Below are 23,191 nucleotides of genomic sequence, written 5' to 3'. Positions count from 1 at the left end.
TTTATTCAGCAAATAAGTGTCTCTGGTTTTGAAGTTTGCATTTTTATTGGAGTTTCTTAGATTCTTAAAGTAGTTTCAGAAATTTTTATCTTAAAAATTTTTTAGCAAGTAGAAAGTCTGATTTAGATTATATAAGTTGTATGTATATATGGACAAAGGAGAAGATAAGGAGATTTGTATTGATGGGTTATAGTATGTTCACCTTTTTTGTGTCTGGCAGGGAAAAATAACTAACACTTACTGATATTTACTAGTGTCAGGCACAGTGCTAAATCCTTCACATGTATTATTTAATTCTCATGTCATTTCTGAGGTAGATATTATTATTCTCCCTTAACCACTTAGAAAGGTTAAGTAATTGCTCAAGGTCACAGTAGAGTGGAAATCTCTTGTTCCTAGGTAGCAGAATATGCAGATCTAGTTGTGTGACCTTAGGAAATTCTCTTTTCTCTGGACTTTAGTGTCCTCATCTGTAAAATGAAATGTATTTTTAAAGTACTTCTGGCCATGACAGTCTGATTCTATGTCTGAGCTGTTTCCTATGGCCTATGGGTTTTGATTCCTGAGCAGATAAAGAAAGGCCAGAGGTAAAAAATGTCTCCTTTGCACGTAGACATTATTATTTTTTTTTTTTTGTGGTGATGCTGTTAGTTTTTCATTTCAGTGATCTGAGTTCTTGACACTATCTAATCATTTCATTCTCACCATTAGCTTTTGCTATAAGACAGACAGGAAACCAGGAATGGTGACACACTCCTGCAATCCCAGTGACTTGGAAGGCTGAGGTTGGAGGATCACAATTCAAGGCCAGCCTCAGCAATCTAGTGAGACCCTATGCAACTTAGCAAGATCCTGTCTCAAAAATAAAAAAAAATAAAAAGGGCTGGGGATGTGGCTCAGGGGTTGAGCACCTCTGAGTTCAATCCCCAATACCAAAATAAATAAAAAGAGAGAAGAGAGAGACTGAAGTCCAGAACATTTATTATAATTTTCCTTGACTAAATTTGGATTATTTTAGCATTTCTTATTATCTCAAAGTGATGTCCCTGTTGGCCATTATGATTTACTTCCACTCATTCAACAATAAATATTGAGCATCTGCTATGAGCAAAATATTTTTCTAGGTACCAGGGATATATCAGTGAATAGAACAGGCATGCCCTTTTGCCCTCATGGAGCTATATTTTGGTGGGGTGGTCAGGCAATCAGTAAAATATAGTAGTTCAATATATATAGTATATTAAGTGGGAGAAAATAAAGCATGTTGGTGTGGGGCGGGGGGTGCAGGAGCTTGAGAGTCTTGATACAATTATTTACTAGCTCCCTGGGAAAATTCATGCTACTTCTCATCAGAGCTTAGGTGACAGGGAGTTTTTTACTTAGGTAAAACTTGGAGTCAGACATATTTTGATTTGTAACTGTGCATCCCAGCTTTGTGACCTTGGGAAAATAATTTTACTTCATTGGGCCTCATATCATCCAGTGTTCAATCAGAGAAGCAGAACCATTAAGAATGATATCAAACACAAAGGATTTATTATGGGGTCTGATCTTATGCAATTGTGGGAGCTGATTTAACAGTTCACATAAGGGTGTTGTTCTGCATCTGGTGCTGGGCCTGAAGTCAGTATGGCAGATGGGAGGAATGGATGTGAAATGGGGGAGAGCAAGGCCAAACTAGAACTTATGAGGATCTGTGGGAACCCAAGAACACAAACTGGAACCCACATCAATCTCTCATAGCCTCTAAGCCAAACAACTTCAAAGCTGGGTACGTTCTGAAGAAGAAGCTGGTATACTTCATTGCAGACCCAGTCACCTGGCTTCTGAGCCAGAGAAGCTGAAGGAGGAAGTTTACTAGTTGATGTGGGCTGAAAAATGCCCTATGCCAAAACTGAGAGCCAGGAGAGAAGAGACAACACGCCTAAGCCGCAACAGCACCTGGTTGCCCTCCAATGATCTTCTGGGTATAGAAAAAAAATTGCTAGTGCTTCACTTCCTTCTTCCAAGTCTTATGCAATATATCTCTGTGGCCCATGCTGAACTATTGAGAATAGGACAGGGAATCCTGGAGATCTAGTTCCAGTTTAGCAAGTTGACAGAGTACAAATTTACAAGAAGCCTATTTCTTAATGGGGTAGTAATACTTGACTCATTGGATTGTTGTAAAGAATAAATTAGCCAATCCATGTAAAAGTACTAGCACATAGTAGGTAGTCAATAGATATTTTTTCTTTCCTTCTCCAAAGTATGGCACAATTTCAGGCATTTCGGTCTGAGGAAAAGGTTTTATGGTTTATATTTGGGGAAGTAATGATGTATGGTCTTTGAGACTTTTTTTTTTCCTTTGTACTGGGAATTGAACCCAGGGACACTTTACCAATGAGCTACATCCTCAGCCCTTTTTATTTTTTAAAATTTATTTTTTAATTAAAAAATATATTTTTAGCTGTAGATAGACACAATACCTTTATTTTTTATTTATTCATATGTGGTGCTAAGGATCAAACCTAGCACCTCACATGCACTAGGCAGGCAGTCTTCCAATGAGCCACAACCCCAGTCCCTGATTTTTTATTTTGAGACAGGATCTCATTAAGTTGAACTTGTGATCCTCCTGCTTCAGCCTTCTGGGTTTTTGCAATTACAGGTATGCACCACTGTGTCTGGTGAGGAGGAATTTTTAATCATTAAATAATTATATCTGATTTTAAGCTGTCTGTTATATCTATATCTGAAGTTGGCTCCATTTGAAGATGTGAAAGAAAACTGAATGTTCCAGCCATTGAAGATATGTGCATGCATGCATATATACATATACCCAACAAAAAAAGATTTGAAGAAATTATACAAGTTAGTGGAAGAATAAAATTTAGTTTATGAAGTCAGAATCAAAGACTGTCAGAACTAATAGGGACCTAGAAGGTGGTCAATAAATTCAACATCTAATTCAGTAGGTAGAGAAGGCGGAGAAGACTAAGAGAGGTAAATTACCTAAAGTCATAACTTCTTTGATTCAGTAATATTTTTATAGAATTCATTTTTAGAATCCTGAGGAACTAGTTAAATATAGTATAAGGATATTGTTAAAGACTTCATCTACTTTATTTTTCAGTGTCCTCTATATGACATCTTCACATGAGAAATTTTAGAACTAAGTGCCATGAAAATCTTTGTTTATTCTGAGGAACTGGTATGCTTTTATTCCTTACGGATAATACAAATCTGGTAAATGAGCATGTGGAAACATGATCATTTGGCTTTGGCTGCCAGATTGTTCAGAGCCAAATTTGTAGCTCCAACTATATTAATTATGTAAGACTCTATGGCTTCAGTATCTCCTACCCTTTCCTGTGGCTTTGTTGCTTTTTAAAAAAATTTTAGTTAACATAATTATATGTATATGTATGTATATATATATATATATATATGTGTGTGTGTATATATATATATATATATATATATATATATATATATATATAGTCTCAAATCCTTTGTGATAAATAGAAAACTCCTATTTTTTTTTTTTTACTTTTATGATATAGTTAAAATGCACTAGTCACATTCTAGCCCTGCCTCTGCCTTTATCTTTTTATTTTTACTTTTACTTTTGGGGGGTACTGAGGTTTGAACTCAGGGGCACTTGACCACTGAGCCACATCCCCAGCCCTATTTTGTATTTTATTGAGAGACAGGGTCTTACTGAGTTGCTTAGCACCTTGCTTTTGCTGAGGCTGGTTTTCAACTTGCAATCCTTCTGCCTTAGTCCTCTGAGCTGCTGGGATTACAGGCATGCACCACTGTCCCCAATTATTTTTAAATGTTATTTTATTATTATTTGTGTGTGTGAAGTGCTGAAGATTTAACTCTGGGCCCCTTAAGCACTGGGGCCCAGTGGCTGTAATCCTAGAGACCTTGGAAGCTGAGGCAGGAGAATCAGCAATTTAGCAAGGGCCTTAGTAACTTAGTGAGACCCTTTCTGAAAATTAAAAATAAATAAGGGCTGCGGATGTGGCTCAGTGGTGTAAAGTGATAATGGGTTCAATTCCCAGTACCAAAAAACATACAAAACAAAACAAAACAAAACAACAAAAAAACCAACAACACCTCCCCCGACTGCATCCCCAGTTCTAGGCTGCCATTTTTATAGACTTCTTTGACCTTCATTTTCATTTGATCAGCTTGGATATTGTAACCTCTGGCATGATTCTGAAGATAGCCTTTACTAAAGAGTATAGAGATATCTGAACTCATGTGAAGATTGTCCCTGATATAAAAGGTGTTTTATGTAACTTTAAATTGAGAAATTCAGGGTGATTTGAAAGGAGCACTTCACTCAATTCTGAGTAAGAAACCAAAGTAATTAGATTGTTTTAAGTTTAGTGAGAGAACAGGATATAAAAGTAGAATTTATTCATTCATTTGCTTTTATTTTAATTTTTTTAATCCTAAAGATTACAATTTAGTAAAATCAGTTTTCTGATGCGTGTACAGTTATGAGTTTTAACATACATATAGATCCATGTAGCTACCACTATGTGGACACGGAACAGCTCTTTCCCTCCATAAAAGTCCCCCTGTCTCTACTCTTTCCCTAGCTACATGCCTTCATTTTATTTATTTTAAAATGGCCTCCCTAACATAACATTTTATAGAAATAGATTAAAAAGATAATTTGATCCAACCCATTCACTTTATAGAGTTCCTTCTGTCTGCCTTCCACTGTGGTAGGTTATATAAAGAATATCATATGTGGACCAGGGTTTCAAGCTTGTTACAATATGGTCAGCAAGATCAGCTTAACATATTGGAAACAATTGGAGAACCACATAAGATACTCTCCTAACAGGTGCTAAACTGGCACAGATCAGGACATGGGGAAATAGTTGTCTATATAAAGTATAGACTTCTGCAACTGAATGACACATTACTTGTATGTGTAGTATATATTTTTTTGTGTGAAGACAAACTGGAATGTATTTAGAAAAGTAGATTTAAGTTTCACCTCTGAAAGTGATCTATTCGTCTAAACCGATCAAAGGAAATCACATACTTGTGAAAGTCTTCAGAATCTCTAGTGAAGGCAGTCTATGTAAGTGCAAAAAAAATTATTTTACTTTTATAAGATGTGGAGAGACAGACGGCTGCCAAATGGTTTTGCTCTGTGTCCAGAGAAATTTAACAAAGTTGACATCCAAATATCTATTGCAGAAGTCTGACTAGAATTTTCCATTATGAATACAGTGCATGTAAATTCTGAACATATGGCTCCCATCAGTGATCTATGAGGAGGTGATGGAATGTAGGTTGGGGAAGACAAGAGGAAGGCCAAGTCTCTGACTCTAAAGTGAGAGGCAGCTGGACACCATATGTGTGTGTTTACACTTGGAGCCAGCTTTATGTCGAGGGAGTAGGCAGTCACCCAAGACTTGTGATTTGTAGGGTGTGGGGAAAGATCTTCCTTTGCCAAATTCTTCCCCTACAGTCAGGCCTCAAAGCCTGAACTTTCCATTAGAGAAAGAAAATATTGTTTTATTCCCAGAGACCCTCTTTAAAATATAGGGAGCTGAGCAGGGGGAAGGGACACCAGCCCATTAAGCTGGAAACAGCTATAAGATTCTTAGTGTGGAACATTTTATCTACTTAGCCTGGCAGAACTGGAGGAACAGTAGGATCCAGGAATAGGTCTCTGTGACTGTGGATGTGTGTATGTGTGTTCATGTGCATGCATGCTGGGAGTCAGTGTTTGCAAAAAGCTAGCCCAATACAGATCAGAATCGTAATATTTTGTACATATGTACATATTCCAGCTCATTGACTACATGCTGGGTGCCTATAATAGTTTATTCCCTAAAGTGGCAGGACTCCATAGTATCAGCTGGGGTACAGGTTGACTGTGGAGATTTGCTTGGTCTCAAGAGTATGGCACCTGAGGCATCCTTGGCCTAAGCATCTCAAAGAGCTTTCCAAAAATTCTCCAGACAGCCCTTACAGAAAGTGGGGGAAAAGTCAGGGGTGTGAATCCCATTGATGGGAACAGACAGATTAGCTGTTAGAGGAGTGTCACTTCTCTAGAAATAATCTTGGTAGAAGCAGGGCTGTCTGGTGCATGTGATAAAAACCACCTTTACAAGGAAATGACATGATGATTGTGAGCTTTCTGATTATGCCATCTATGTCTTGTACTCTGGGTATGGTCCTGCCTTGTATCTTAAAAATTGACCTTCTCAAAATTGTTGAGTCTTCTTTCCAAGTTATTTTTAGCAATCAGTCCAACCTCACTGAGTTGGGGGAAACATATACATTTTGTTTTGAAAATGGAGGAAAATATACTTTAAGAAGCTATAAAGATGGGTAGGATTCCAGTAAATTTGGGCTTGGCTATTTGAAATACACAAGGAAAATCAGTTCAGAGGCTTGTCCAATCCTTAGACTATACAAGAACATTGGAGCTATATAGAAAGAGCTCACAGATGTTAAAATCTAGGGCCATACCTCTTTGACATTAAAGTGCCAGTTTAGCTCACAACACTCATTTTGGTGATTCTGTAACTGAGCCTTTTGTATTAAGAGAGCAATGTACTTTTTAGATTGGCTTGGGGTAAAGAAAATCAATAAAACTTCATGTGGGTGTGGTGGTGACTTTTCTGAGTTCATTGTTAGATGGAAAATTCATACTACTTCTCAGCCTGAGTCATCTGAAAAAAATTGGATTTTCTCATTTGCAGGTGGAAAATTTAATGTGCCCATTAATTTCTTCAGATGATGACATTTAAAGGTGAAAGTGATAATGGTGCTGGGAAGATGTACTGGAGATCGTGCTCTTTATGGTACTGGGGCAAAGAGCTGCTGCTGTGGTTATGTGAACTGGCTTTGGTCAAAGGGCAGAAACCAGGGTTCAGGTATGATTTTCCTGTAGATTGATAATGAAAATTTCCCATTATAGCTTGTGGGTATATGATGTATTAGAGATTCATAAATAGAATTCTTGGGCCTTTAGAACTAACTTATGCTGGACAAATGCTGTATTTGTAACTTTTAGGTAGTATCTAGGGACCCAGTCAGCTTTCTTGGTTGTCTGTTCAATTTCCAGAGAAGTTAAGAAAGTTTCTTTTTTTCCAACTATGTCTCTCCTACTTAGATTTGCCCATTTCTCCTTGGCCACTGTTTCATTTACATTGAGAACAATTTCTCAGCATTGTTCTTGTTAAATCCCTTCATGGACTACTGGACCATGCTCCTCAAGTCTTCTCCAGGCTAATAATTTTTTGTAGTGACAACATAGGCTTTTCTCACTTCATTCCAGAAGAAATGAGTCTTTAAGCTTCTTGCTTGTGCAATAATAATGATGATGATAGTAGTAGTATCAATATTATTAATGATTATGATAACTAATAGTCATCATTTAAAAAAATTTAACATTTATTGAGTGCCAATTGCCAGGAAGTGTGCTAAGCATTTAACTTGTATTGGTTCATATTATCCTTCTGATAATCCAATGGTGGTAGGAGTTATTTTTGACACTTTAAAGATTAGGAAGCTAAAACAATTAATTTGCCCAGGTTCACACTGTCAGTTTAATGTGTATCTTTGTGTGATGCTGTATAGCTTCCCTGATCATTAAGACTACTTTTTCTTGTATGTTTATTTTTTGTGCATATACACACATATGCATATACATCTATGCATATGTTTGTATATACACCAGAAAATAAGTGGAAATAAATTTGTTGAATGTGTGCAATGCTGCTTTTTCCATGCTGAGGTATTAATACTTTTTAAAGCAAAGACTAGCTGACCTTCATCTATACTGAAATGACTCCCTTAGGAATATTTCATTTCTCTTTTCCATTAATAAGCTGCCTTGAAGAACAAATTAGTTCTATGAAGGATGCTACATTAAGTTTCAAAGTGCTAAAGCCAAAGGAATTTGAATATTTTCACCTTTATTCTATCCACATATGTGGTAGATGATAAAATTTTACAGCAGTTTTTACTCTGTGCATTGCCTCTCAGACTTAGGGGCTGTTAGGTGGTAGCTAAGAGGAAGCACTGCATATCCCCTAAAATGGCCTTCAAGCCACTTACTAGTCCTGTATGGTCCAGTAGGAGGAATAAATGTAAGCATACATTGTAGATGAAAATAAACCAGGCTTCACATGTTGTTTGTGCCCTAAGTGCATTTCCAGAGTTGCTCCTGGCCCTTGGAGGACTGAGGAATGCAGACAGTGAATTGTACATTTTCAGGGGTTTAATAATGTCTGGAAAGTCGGGGAAGCAGGATATATTGCTTGATTTAGGATTTGAAGGCAAGGAACTGAAGAAGAATACAGGAGTTCCTCAAGTGAAATTCATTCATTTTATTTTCCAATTGAGCTGATGTTCCCAGAATGGGCACTACTGAGTGTCATGTTAGGCTGGGGACAGGATGAAGACAGCAACACTTGCATTTTAGGTTTAGTTTGCCACTTTGTCAGAGCGTGTCTTTGGGAAAATTGTCTTCCCTCTGGGCTTCAGTTTCCTCACTTGTAAAGTAGGGATCAGTCTTTATCTCATTGACTTGTTGTGATGGTTAATAAATGGGAGACTGTTTTGAGTCAATAGAAAATGTTTTAAATGGTGCACACCTGTAATCCCAGATAATTGGGAGGCTGAGGCAGAAGGAACCCAGGTTCAAAGGCAGCCTGGGTAATTTATCAAGACCCTGTCTCAAAACAAAAAAAAATGATAAGAGCTGCAGATATAGCTCAGTGGTAGAGCACCCCAGGTTCAATGCCCAGTACTGTCACTACCCAAGGGAATGTTAACAATCACTAAAGATTGCATATAGAATACAACACATTTAAATACAATTTCTTTGCTTATTATTTTCTTGGAATTCTTACAAGTATGTTTCTCAGTATAGAATTAAAAATACTGTTTTTAGCATACAATAATATTAAGTTTAGCCACTGATCCCATTTTGACTTCTCTAGCTCACTTCTGAATAGACCTAGGATGGTCTTCTCCTGCTTGACAGAGTGAGAGAGCTTCTCAACTCTCTTAAATCACCCATTTACTCATTTAGACTTTACCACCCAGCTACTCATTTGATTTTAAAATTCATGGCTTACATTTAGTGGTGGTTTATCTTAGGCCAGTGGTCTCCAAAGTGGGGGATATTTGGACTCCTAGAGAATACGCAAGATGATCTCTTTGGGTATGGGGAAAACAATAAAATTTTAATTTATTTTTTTGGTACTGGGGATTGAACTCAGGGACACTCTACCACTGAGCCACAACCCCAGCCCCAAGCCTTGCTAATTCTTCATCTTTGGATTGGCATTGCCTGCTCACTTGGATCTCTGATAGACATGTCACACATGTCTGCCAGCACCTTGAAGAAAGAGTGGGTGGGTGTTTCATAATTTAAAGCAGTTTTCAGCAAAGTCCTCACTGTATTTTTTGTTTTCAAGGCACTGCAAGAAACTATGGTTTACCTGTGTAGGGAGAAGGTTCTGGCTTATATGATCTTAAATAATCAAATATTCAGTAGTTTGCAAGAAGATGGAGAATGACCATGGAACTCTTTTGTACAACCCAGAGGGCTCACTAGTAAACTTGGGGGAAATATTTTAAAAACTTGAACTTAGAGATAAATCACACTTTTTCTTTTGAACACAGAGAAATATTCCAAATTAGCTGACCTTTTCTTGCTAAGTAGTTGGTAGTAGTATGATATCCAGAGGATACTATTAAAAAGACTTAACCTATCCATTCAAGGTGATTTTTAGCAATAAATAAAAATTAACTCCTAAAAATGAGTGTATTTCAAAAATGAAGAGCCTGGTGTGGTGGCTTGCACCTATAATCCCTGCTATATGGAGGCTGAGTTGGAAGGAATGTGAGTTCTAGGCAGCCTCAGCAACTTACAGACTCCCATCTTAGAAACATATTCCACCATCCTTCTTTTTAATTTTTTAATGTGATTTCATTGCTTTATCACCTAAAATAAACCTCTTGGTATCTGTATAATATATATTTTTTGGTATATAAACTATTTATTAACAGAAAAGGCCTACAGACTCATTTCTTCTTAGATACACCCATGGTTCGGCCGTGGTGCCCAGTGGTCTTAGTGTGCTGGCCTTGGACACGAAGGCCTCAGAAGTGGCGCAGTCCCCTGTGGGCCCTAATCTTCTTCAGTTGCTCCAGGTCCTCCCGGAGTTTATTGTCTAGACCATTGGCCAGAACCTGGCTGTATTTTCCATCCTTTTCATCCTTCTGTCTGTTCAAGAACCAGTCTGGGATCTTGTACTGTTGTGGATTCTGTATAATGGTGATCACACGTTCATCCTCATCTTCAGTGAGTTCTCCAGCCCTCTTGGTGAGGTCAATGTCTGCTTTCCTCAACACCACATGAGCATACCTTCGCTCCACACCCTTAATGGCAGTGATGGCAAAGGCTATTTTCTGCCGCCCATCCATGTTTGTGTTGCGTACTCGCAAAATGTGCTGGAACTTTTCAGGAATCACTAGAGACATGGCGGAAGCAGAGTGGTGGCGTGTCGGTATCTGTATATTTAAAAATCAGAAATTGATCAAATTATCTTCTCTTCTCTTTCTGTACTAGGGACTAACCTACAGGAGCTTTGCCAATGAGCCAGGGTCTCACTAACTAATTGCCAAGGCTGGCCTTGAATTTTTGATCCTCATGATCCAATCTCCCAAATTTCTGGGATTATGGGTGTGTGCCACTGCACCTGTCTAGAAAGAAATATTGCTAACCTCTTTAAAATTCTTCCAAATGAAGAATTTTTGTAAACCCTATGGTAAGAATGTTAAGATACCATACCTTCTGATTTTTTGTAAGCATAGGTGATTGCCATCAGGAAATAAGGAAGTTTAGTAGATAAATTACAACAAATGTTCTTAAATAATTGGAGGATGAAATTAAAAAAAATGCATTATGAGGGCTGGGGATGTGGCTCAAGCAGTAGCGCACTTGCCTGGCATGCGCGGGGGTGCTGGGTTCAATCCTCAACACCACATGAAAGAAAAATAAAGTTATTGTGTCTACCTAAAACTAAAAAATAAATATTTAAAAATGCATTATGATCTATTAAGCACAGACAATGATTTATTTCTTCTGTTTCTATCTTTGTATCTTTGAGCTCTTTTTCAACCAAGATCCATTAAAACCTGGTATCAAAATAACCTAATTTAGAGCCAGGTGCAGTGGTGCAGTGGTGCACAGCTGTAATCCCAGGTAACTGGGAGGCTGAGGCAGGAGAATTGCAAATTCAAGGCCAGCCTCAGTAACTTAGTGAGACCCTGTCTAAAAATAAAAAGGACTGGGGATAAAGCTCAGTGCTCCTGGGTTCAGTTCCCAGTACCAAACAACCAAATCAAACCAAAACAAATAAATTTCCACCTAATCTGGAACAAGTCTTTCGAATTGCTGTATGATAGGATTTTAAAATTAAGGGCCAATGTTAACTCATATTGCTCTCAATAAACTCTGTTGAGTAATAGTTTTAGGAAAGGATAAAATTACTTAGGTATCATTTATGCAAAGTATATTCATGTTTTAAATACCACTAGTTTTATTTTCCCATCCTTTAAACATTTCTGTGTATGTTTGTATCATTAGTATGTAATATATTAATATACTTATGTGTATGTAATTTGTAAATAAATTCATATATAATTTTGGGTGCATATATCTTTTTAAATAATGTAGAGACCTCTGAACTAGATTAGATGCTCCAGATACTTGACAGTGAATATAATAACATTGACTTGTCTTCTGTGTCTCCTATCAATAGCCCAGCTGAGAGAAGTGTTATTTAGATGAGGGACATTCTATCCCCCATCTCATATAGTTATTATGTGTTCTAGTTTTGTCTCAAGTTAGAGCACTGCAAGGCACGTATCTGGGTTGTGTAAGATTGGGTCAAGGTGAAAGCATAGAGCTGGAAAGGTGCTAGAAAGTGTGTGTGTGGTTCAATAATTGGAGAGGGAAAAATAAGTCAAGGTGTTGAGGGATTGAAATTTTGTGACATTCTCCCTCTCTTGCTTGACCTACCTATAGGCCTCAGAAAGGTTATCTGAAGATAATATTCTACAGCATGTTTCAGTCCCCTTCTACCAGCTTCCAGTCACACAGAGCCTACAGAATCACAAAGTCACTAAAATCACAAATGAGAAATGCTGAATGGTATTAGCTTGTATTGTTCCTTAATTGTTTTATGCATGTAAGCCCTAGGTAATGGAGTGGTAGTTAAAAGTAAGAACATCAGTCAGACCTTAATGTGAATCCTGGTTCCATTGGTTGCTTGCTGGCTCTGTGACATTAGGGCAAGTAACTTACTAAGTTTTGGGGTTAATTCAGTCTTTTTTGAATCTTAATTTCTTACAAAATGAAGATAGTCCTATCTAGCTTTCAGGGTGGTTAAAAGGATTAAATTCATGGAAAGCTAGGAATCTGATGTATAGCAAGCACTCAACAGTAGCATAATTCATCAAACTGTCACCTTCCTATGCTTCTTTTCTATACTTACAGTGCCTAACAAAGACCTACCATATACTTGGTGATCAGTTAGTACTTGTTGAATTGAATAGAAGTAGCGAGAGAGACATATTAGGGCAAAGTTGATTTAGAAATCTAGTACAACCTGAGATTAGAGACTTTCAACCAATTTACTTTCTTTTTCTCTGCTGAAATAGTTTGTTTATTTACTTATTGGTACCAAATATTGAACCCAGGGCACATAACCACTGAGTTGCATCCCCACACCTTTTGATTTTTTTTTTTTTGAGACATGCTCCAAGTTGCTTAGGGCCTCACTAAATGACTGAGGATGCCTTTGAACTTGCAATCGATCCACCTGCCTCAGCCTCTCGAGTTGCTGGGATTACAGAGATGTGCCACTGCACCTGACTGAAATAGTTTATTTTTGAAAGGAATTCTGATTATTCTCCAACCCTCCAATCTTATTGCAACAACTCTTTTTATATATTTATTCAACATTCATCCCTTTGAGGTGAAAATAAAAATCATCTTGATTCCATTAGTAATATCTCTGTTCTGTTTAGTGAAGTTTGAAATATTTGACTTTTTCTTCCCTTCAGTCATAATAAATGTTAGCAATATCATTATGCTTCTCTGTACAACCATTCATAAATGGCTCCTTTCTATCTGCCAGTGAAGCCCAAATTCCTGAATTTGGCTCCATCTGGCCAATCCAAATGTTTTCCATCAAGTCTCTGCTCCAGTCAGGGGGGTCTGAATGTGGGCTCTAAGCACTATGCATAATTCAAATTAAACTTGTCCTTTGCTATGTTAGGATTTCTCATTTCCAAATGTGAGGCTTTACCTGGATGATAAATGACCCATTGAGTTTTTCTAGATTGCTCACTCATTTTAGTGTCAAATGTATATATTCATGTTTTCCACAAATGAGATATGACCCACCAGAAGGCAGGGAGAGGGTCTTGTTTCTTAGTTATTCCCCACAATGCTATAGATTCTGCAGAGCACACAGTAAAGTGATTAATTACAATGGAAGGACCATGAAAGTGCTTTGCAAATCGAAATGTAAGGGATTTTAAAAATTCATTCATGTACATAAAAATCATTTACTGAGTACCTACTGTGTGCTGGGTAACTAGGATGGATCTAAGTGCTGTGTAAGTATTCTTTAAGGACTCTCAAACTTTCCTTGGGAGAAGAATTTGGTAAATGACTAGATTTTCTTTCTTTCCTAAAATATTTTTTAGATGTAGATGGACACTATCTATCTATCTATCTATCTATCTATTTATTTATTTATATGTGGTGCTGAGGATCAAACCCAGTGCATCACATGTGCTAGGCAAGCACTCTACCACTGAGCCACAACCCCAGCCTTAGGTTTTCTTAAGTAGCATGAATGGTCAAATTTGGTTGTTTGGGATTGTGTGACCTCACAAATCTGAAAAATCAGATATTTAGGTTGTAAGTGTACTAACCTAATTGAAGGCAGAATGTGCGTATCAGGAGAGACTTAATATTTATATTGCTCACCATTCCATTTTAATGCCTAGAACACAAGGTCTGACTCATATAATTTTAACAAACACTCTTGAATGAACAGTGAGACTTCTGAGGAAATTGCATTTACTGTGGATGTGCTAACAAAATAAGGGTCCTGGAACCTTAGACCCGGAGGTCAGACAATGGTAAATTCTAAGCTGCTGCTACCCCAAAAGTGCCCTTGGAAAACACCCAGCTGGGCTCTTGAAGTTCCCTCAATCTTGTCTTTTTCTATTTGAAACTTCTGTAAAAGCCCCTTTTGGCAGTTATAACACCTTTTCCTCTTATCTGAAAGCTAAAGTAACTTTATGCATTTTTCATACTAGTTAAAACACCAAGTCTTGGTTTATCTCCTTTTCCACATCTGGCCTACATTCACTGTGTTACATTTTGTAAATATCACTGTGAAACAACCTACGTTAGTCAGTCTGTGTCTCTTACTTGTGGTATTTGACACTCAAGTTTTCAGTTGGCCACCTTCTTCACTTTTAGCAACTTCATAGTAAACCACACAAAAACTGAGAAAACAGTTGCTCCTTCTGCCACCTCAGAAAGCAGGTAATTTGGGAGTCATTTAAAAATAAATAGAAAAACTCAAACCCCAAATGGGCTTAAAAGCGTCTTGAGGATTAATTGCTGTTGCTGTTATTGCTACTCATTCTAGGGAGGGAAAAATTCCAAGATGATTCTACGCCACAGAGCCAAATCATCTGGTCTGTGTGCTGAGTCTAAAAACACTGCTGCATATTTTCCCCAAGGAACAAACCAGAGAAATTGAATATGAAAGATCACAGTAGATTTTAGGTGAGAAAATCTTCCAGGAAAGAACTTCCTTAAAAAGAAAGGTTATATATGGTGAAAAGTACTGCCCTCCAACTACCACCTCTGTGTTTTCTCTCACATATTATGACAGTAGAGGTCAAATGACATTTACCTTTCTGTTGCTTCATGACCCATTTTTAGCATTATTTTCTCCACTTCAGGCTTTTTTTTTTTTTTTTTTTTTTTGGTCTGGGGATTGAACCAAGGGGCTTAACCACTAAGCTGCATCTATAGCCCTTTTTATTTTTTTTTTATTTTGAGACAGGTTCTCACTATGTTGCTCAGGATCTTGCTAAGTTACTGAGGTTGGTCTCTAACTTGTGATCCTCCTGCCTCAGCCTCCCGAGTTGCTGGCATTATAGGTGTATACCATCATGTATGACACACTTCTAGCTTTAAGTTTATATCCTTTAGTGGAAAGAGTGTGGAAGCAAGCATGGGGTGGGGTCGGATATCTTGGAGGTTACTGAACATATTTACTAAGCCATATCAATGTTGATTCTGTTACTGACTCTACCGATTCTAGGAACAAGCATTGTGGCCTGTGTTCTGCCTAGATTGCTCTTCCCTTGAATCTTGGCATTTTAAACTTCTAGTTCTTCATGCTTCCGCCTATGTATTGCTTAATAAAGAGACCTACCGTAATCATGCTATTGAATGTAGCTACCATATTCATTGGTCCAGTCATCATTGTACTATATTCCTCTAGTTTCTTTCTTTCTTTCCCTCCTCCTCCTCCTCCTCCTCCTCCTTTGTGCTGGGAATTGAGTTAAAAAATGTTTTACCACTAAGCTACATCTCAAATCCTTTTTATTTTAAGATAGGGTTTCACTAATTTATCTATGTTGATCTCAAACTTGGAACCCTTCTGCCTTAGTCTCTGGAGTCTCTGAGATTACAGGTGTGCACCGCTGCTCCTGGCTTCTGGTTTCTTTCATTGTTACTTATCTTAACTAACTGAAATGATCTATCTTATTTACTTGATTTTTCCCTCTTTCCCACTGCCTACTAGAATGTAACTTAATTGCAGGCAGGAATCATGTTTATCTTGTATCACTGGTGCATACACCCAAATTCTTAACATAGTGCCTGGTGCATTCTAGGTGATTAGAAGCTATTTATTCAATAAATGAATGAATGAGTAGGGCAGAGGTCAATCCAGGACTACCACAATGTGACATCTTTCTGGAGTGTTCAGCTACAGAACAGAGTCTGCCAAGATTTGTCAAGCTCAATGACCTCTACCCACATCTGCTAATTTATGTGGGAACAAATGATATAATCAGAAGAGATGGAACTGTCTCTTTAGTGATTCTAAATTTGGATGTGAAACTTGAAGGGTTTGAGAGTAGAGGTAGAATGTTGATTTCATTCATAGGGTAAAAGGAATGAGTTGGGTAGAGATTGTAAGATACAGGAATTAATACTTGATCACATTCATAATGTTGGACTTAATTTTTTGGACTATACTCCATGGCAATAGAACAATAGGTTGTTGGTAAAGGATGAACTGTATCTTGGGAAGACAAAAAAATTGTCAGGAGACTCATGAACTGCATCAAGAACATAGAGTTGCTGGATTTAACAAAAACAAAAACCAGATGACCATTTAAATTTGAATTTTGAATTTCAGATAAACAATGGATAATTTTTAGTATAATATGTCTCATGCAATATTTGGTGTTCTGTATTTCATCTGGCAACTCTACAAGAGTGTTTTCATCCAGTTCTCATTAGTCTATATTAGTCACAGGGATATCATAAGAATTATATCAGATGTCTTGTACTAGACATAATTTGTCTATAACAGCATTTCCCAAACCATGTTCCATGAAACTATGGGGCCCCACAAGATGTGAACATACCTCGATAAATTGTCAAATGTATTTACAGATAGTTACAGTGCACATTAGGATATTAAAGATGCCAACTGTGTGTGCACACACACACACACACACACACACACACACACACACACACACACTATCCCCCAAATTTGCTTGTGTTTTGAGGCTCCATAGTCTCTAAATAAATTATCTCCTCTGAGATTTCCATCCTCACCTCATGTGACCAGCCCTACTGAATACTGGACTCTATCATTGAAGGGTTCTGTACTGGCTGACTTTCCATTTTCCCTTTGGGGAAGAAAAATACAGAAACCTGAGAATTGGACCCTGAAGAAAAATTTCATAGTCTTGCTGGAGCCTCACTGGTTATTGTCAGCTGTGTGAGCAAGCCAGAACTGTTCTGGAGCCTTCTGAGGTTCAGGGTCTTGCTTGCACGTCTGCCCAGCTTTGAAGAAACACTGTAAGGGGACTAGTTCATTGTTTTAGACATATTTTGCTGTCATGGTTTTTCAAGTAGTGGACAACAATCTCGGTGTGGTAAAACACTCCATTATCATAGGAATTAATTTGTGCATAATTTTCTAGGTGAAGTCCAGAATGCATCTTCTTCAAAGGTAAACTTAATGACATTTGTTTCATAAATACCATCATTCCTCACTGTCAGTCCTCTGTGAACACTCTAGCCTCTGACATTCAGTGAAGCAATAAAGAAATCAAACATGCCTACCTAACCTTTATGAAAATATTTAAAATTATGATTTAATTTTTAATCTCCCATGACAGCAGTAAAACAAATGATATAAATCTCAATAGGACAAACTGTCTCTTTGCAATAACACTTTGAGTATGGCCTGAACCGGCAAGAATTTCTCTTAATCATAAACTGATGTGGCATGGGTCTGGGCAAAGAGAGGGTATAGATTGTTGTTGACATTTCTAGGGACCTGTTTATGTAATAGTCTTTCAAAACGGGTAGAAAGTAAAGAGGCAATTTTGACACATCTTGTGCTAACAGTTTGGATTTTAATATAATACATTGTTCTTTGCTATTGAATCTCTCCCTTTTGCCATTAAAACAATGACAACACCAAAATTAAACCCAAGAAAGCTCAAAGCACACAAAACAACTGGCATGATAAAATAAAGGCAAGAGAAGCATGGCTTTTCTGACTTTTATTTTATTTTATTTGATACTGGGGATTGATCTCAGGGATACTCTGTCACTGAGCCACATCCCCAGCCCCATTTTGTATTTTTATTTAGAGACAGGGTCTACACTGAGTTGTTTAGTGTCTTGTCATTGCTGGGGTTGGCTTTGAACTTGTGATCCTCCTGCTTCAGCCTTCTGAGCCTCCGAGATTACAGGTGTGTGCCACCGCACCTGGCTGCTTTTCTGACTTTTAAAAATAAATGAAATAATCCACTCCATCTAAAAAGATGGGAGTTAAGGTTTATTGAATCCATTGAGAAATTCCTTATACAATTATCTGAGGCCTGGGGCATCAAGCCTCAGGAATGGGAATGGGTAAATACAGGGATGCCAAATTAAATAAGATGGTTATGGTGTTGAAATGATACTAACACAGTGTACTGTAGATGTAGTAATTAGTTTCTCAGTGTTTCCACAGTTTAAAGAGCTAACAGCAAAAGCCACACACCATTAGGAAGCAAATTTGTTAGTTTTATAACATCGTATGTATACTATACATTACTTAAATAAGTGTCTTTCTTTTTTGTGTGTGTGTGTATGCTTGGCTTTTGAATACTTTGAGGTGCCAGAGTCTTGCCCATTCATAAGTGCTGAATACATGTATGTTGAACCTGTGGATGTCTTATATACAACTATAGTTTGTTCTTTTTTTTTTTTTTTTGGTTCTGAGGATTGAATCCAGAGGTGCTTAACCACTGAGCTACATCCTTAGCCCTTTTTATCTTTTATATTGAGACAGGGTCTTGTTAAATTGCTGAGGTTGGCTTTAAACTTGTGATTCTCCTGCTTCAGCCTCTCAAGCTGCTGGGATTATAGGCATGCACTACCATGACTATCTAATTTGGGCTTTTTGCTACCAATGCTCCCTCTCCTTTTTGGGGGGAACATACTGGGGATTGATCCTAAGGGTGCTTTACCATTGAGCTACACCCCCAGTCCTTTTATTATTATTTTAAATTTTGAGACAGGTGATCCTAAATTGCTGAGCATCTTGCTAAATTTCTGAAATTGGCCTCAAACCTGTGATTTTCCTGCCTTAGCCTCCCATGTCTCTGGGATTATAATTGTTGGCCATTGTGACTGGCTTGCTTCTTCTCCTTATCCTGGGTAAGTCAGAATCTACTATTCTAGTTGTTTATATCAAAACCAGTTGTGGCTAGGCACACACCATAATCCCAGTGACTTTGGAGTGCAGGAGGATTCCAAGTTCATAAGCAAGCCTCAGCAAATTAGCAAGGCCTTAAGCAGCTCAGTGAGACCCTGTCTCAAAAAAAAATGCTAGGGATGTAGCTCAATGGTAAAGTATCCCTGGGTCAAATCCCCAGTACCACACATAAACACATACACAAACAAACAACAACAACAACAACAACAACAACAACAAAACAGACAAAAAACCAGTTGTGTCTCTGACCATGGTTCACCTTTGAGACCAGCTGAAGTTCAGACTTGATCATGACACCCAGTGTTCCAATCACATGGAAGGAGCTAGCACAAGGAAGTGATTAATCAGGAGAATAACTTCTTCAGTATCCTAGGCATTAAAGGGATTCTCAAAGAAATGAGTTCCTCTTTTGGTGAAAATTTGGAGGAAATGTAGAAAATATATGAGGAATCCAAGTAGTTCAGGGTTAACACAGTATTGCCCCTCTGTTTCTTTAACATTTAAGAACATTTTTTTCTTTTGTGTGACATGTTTCAGAAAAATGAACTATGAGTATGTGTGAATTTGTAGGATATAGAGAAATCTGCTTGTGAAGAGGAAAACATGGGCTGAGGGGGCTTTGAAATGAAATGTATGTTGAGTTATCTTAGATTCTCAGCTGGGAAGTATGTGGTTCTTTCTGTTCTTTGTGTGTGTGGTGGGAAGGCTTTGGAGTGCATCCTCTCCTTTAGCATTAGATGCAGTTATTTTATCGAAGGATGAAAGTGACAAATATGGGGTGCTTTATTTTTTTAGGGAGGAGATTATATTTTTTCCCTTCTAATGCTTTACTCCCAGTAGATTCAGGAGGAGACCCAGGGAGAGATGAAGTAGAATTTTAGACACATTGACTCACAAAAAAATGCTGACTTGATCCATTGCTACCCCTTAGACTTCTTCTTTCTTGGTCTTTCTCTAGTAGTATTGAAAAGTATTGGCTTTGTATCAGATCCAGACAGACTTGGAGGCAGCTGTGCACTGACTTTAAAAATCACCTAATGAAAATATAATCCCTGTTCTTGAGGAAATATAAAATTGAATATAGATAAACAGTTTTTAGTTTTTGATTTGAAAATTGCATCTCATTGGTAAATTGTGCAAATTTTGTTATTCTGAGAAAGAGGTCTTAGAGAGGCCTCTGGCACATTCTCTTATGTCAAAACAGCTCCTTTGTAGAGGAGACTTGATTCTTTGTGCTGGTCAACCTGGAGTGCTCTGCCTTGTGGCAGCCTGCCTACCTCAGTCTAGCAGAGACTTCAGCTGGTTGCAACATATGTGGCCACCAGAGACATGTGCTCTTATATCTTTAAACAGACCAAAGATCAAGAAATTAGACCCTGGGCAAGGACCCCTGTGTTTAAACAAACAGTAAGGCATCATGAGCACAGCAGAAGCAAAACCAAATCTCTGACAGTGTTTCTTGTCCCCAGGAAGAAAGGAGAAGACATCACTGTTTCCAACAGCTTTCTAGTGTCAGAGGCCTGTATAGTTCAGATGCAGATCTCAGGAGGGAGAGGGCCAGACCCTGCGATTCTTCTCCAGTTCCAGGAAAATAAATAAGAATGATTGATTTTTTCAGGAAGGGAGCCATGTGCAAAAGAGGGCTCCTGACCCCAGAAGGAGGCAGGGGAGGGAGGAGGAAACAGATGTTTGAGTAATAGCAAAGACACCCAGGAGGCTGTTATGCTGTGTCAGTGATGTAATGCTGAATCAAAATGACTCCTAACTTTGGATTAAGTTATGTACAAAGATTCTATTACAGAGAGAATTAATTAATGTAGAAAGATAAAAAAAAAAAAAAAAAAAAAAAAACAAAATGACTCCTAACTAGAGATGTGTGGGCTGTCCCTGGCCCTCGGAGAGAAGAGTGTTCCCATGCAGGTGCAGGCACTAGAGGCCCAGACAGCTAGTCACAGATAAACTTGTGCTTGTTTTAATCTGTGTATATCTCTTTGGTCCAGTCTGGGCCTTCATTCCTAGATGATGATTACTCTGAGGATAGAGAATGAAATGTGATTCAGGAAGAGCATTACACTGGAGTCAGAGACAAGATGGTGATAAGAGTTTGGGCAACATGTTTATAGCTTTCCCAGCCTTGAACTTTTTCAGACTTTCTTTGGGTGAAGATTCCCTTTAATGAGATCCCAGAACTTATATGTAGGTTTCTCCTGAAAAACTTGTCCTGAGGGATGAAATATACACTTTACTCAACCCTGACCTTATGGTGAGAACTGGCAGATGTCATGGAATCCTAAAAATTATAGAAAACCAGGGTTGGGGCTATAGCTCAGTTGGTAGAGTGCTTGCCTTGCATGCACAAGACCCTGGGTTCAATCCCTAGCACCACAAAAAATTGTAGAAAACCTATCATTACCTTTTTAAAAAATGTTCTGGTAGCCTTCTGTGATCCATCTCTTTAGCTTCATCTTGTACTCCTCTATTCCCTCTTGTTATGTGTTTGTCTCCCTGTCTATCAGTTTCTATAATATTCCCATTCTTGTCATATAGTAGGCATTTGACACTAGCTCTTCCCTCTACTTGGAAAGCTCTTTGCCTAAGATACTTGAAGGATGGCTCCTAATTATTATTCAGTTCTCAGGGCCTAGTACATACCTAACCCTGAGAAATAGAGCAGATTAATATGGGGTAACTATTTTATTGGCCTACAGAGGTTGGTGGAGAGATCAGGTTTGGGGATGGAGATGAAGATAAAGGTGATGATGAGAAGAATTTTGTAGCTAAAAGGAACAAATGTAGAGCAGAGAGAGCACAGGAGGGGCAGTGGGTAATCCTTGGGTTTCATCTGGTATCCAAGGGGCTTAGCTTGGTTATTGAGACTTTATTGATAGGTGTTGCTCTAATGTGAATGAATGGGGAAAATACCTGGTCAAACTAATTTATTGTCATAATCTGAAAAAAAAAAACCCAAACCAAATAGCAGCTGCTGGGAGTGCTAGGGAGATTTTTACTTATATTTTAAATCAAGGGACTGATGATTGAAAGCTTTATTTCTTTTTGGATTCCCTTCATCTGTAAAAGGGGTATTTATTTCTTGATATTCTTTCCCACCCTTGGATGGAATAGATACCCCTCCTCTGCATGCTCACAATGCTCTGTGCTTCTCTCTACAAAGGCAGTAATGTCTATATTGTCCTGGGCAGATATGAGTCTTTCTCCCTACTTGTCTGGGAGCTCAGTGAAGGGTGGTACCGTATCACAAGCAGGTAACTATAAGTTATTGGATGAATGATTGAAATGTCTTCTGACTTTCAGTATGGCTGTCCTGTGTCTTAACTATACTCACTCACTATTCTTCATTCAATATACACCACAACACACTTTTTTTTTGTATGGAACTGAAACTTGAACCTAGGGCCTTGCACATGGCAGGCAAGTGTTCTACTATTAAGCTACATTCCCAGCATCCCCTTTCTAAAATTTTATTTGGAGACAGGATCTTGCTAAGTCACTGAGGCTATTCTCAAACCTGCTTCTTCTTCCTGAGTAGCTCGGATTATAGGTATACACCACAATGCCCAGCTTCAACACACACACACATTTTTGATGCTGGGGATTGAATCCAGAGGTTCTTTTACACTGAGCCACATACCCAGTGTGTGTGTGTGTGTGTGTGTGTGTGTGTGTGGTGTGTGTGTGTGTGTGTATATATATATATATATATATATATATATATATATATATATATATATATATAAATTTTCATTTTGAGACAAAATCTCACTAAGTTGCTGAGGCTGGCCTACAACTTGCAATCCTCCTACCTCTGCCTCTCAAGTCACTGGGATTATAGGAGTGCACCACTGTGCCTGAAAACACATATTTTTTGAGCAACTACTATGTGTCAAGGTTTCTGCTACCTATGGGGCCTACATAGGCAGTGAAAGACCCTTTTCTTCCCTTGTAGGACTCATCATCTGGTGGAAGAGAACATAAGCTAAAAGGTTATTGTTTTATAGCATGATTAAGTATTAAGAGAGGGAAAGTGAAAGGTTCATTGGGGGCAAAGACAGGGACCTGAAGAGTTTTTCAGG

The 23,191-nt window shown here is 38.1% G+C and overlaps 1 protein-coding gene across 1 annotated transcript; it reads right to left on the bottom strand.

The window, feature by feature from the left end:
* Positions 1-10,020: 10,020 nt before the first annotated feature.
* LOC101973307 (small ribosomal subunit protein uS13) lies at positions 10,021-10,542 on the bottom strand. Its single transcript, XM_040288955.2, has one exon. It carries the CDS (start codon positions 10,522-10,524, stop codon positions 10,144-10,146), a length of 381 nt encoding a protein of 126 aa, XP_040144889.1. The 5' UTR covers positions 10,525-10,542; the 3' UTR covers positions 10,021-10,143.
* Positions 10,543-23,191: the final 12,649 nt, after the last annotated feature.

This window comes from Ictidomys tridecemlineatus, chromosome X (genome assembly GCF_052094955.1).
Source record: "Ictidomys tridecemlineatus isolate mIctTri1 chromosome X, mIctTri1.hap1, whole genome shotgun sequence".
Classification (NCBI taxonomy): Eukaryota; Metazoa; Chordata; class Mammalia; order Rodentia; family Sciuridae; genus Ictidomys; species Ictidomys tridecemlineatus.
The sequence above is the reverse complement of the archived record's forward strand: the minus strand, read 5'-3'. Positions and strand labels throughout refer to the sequence as shown.

Coding starts and splice junctions, on each gene's coding strand:
- LOC101973307 (XM_040288955.2), bottom strand. CDS start 10,524: ATGTCTCTAGTGATTCCTGAAAAGTTCCAGCACATTTTGCGAGTACGC.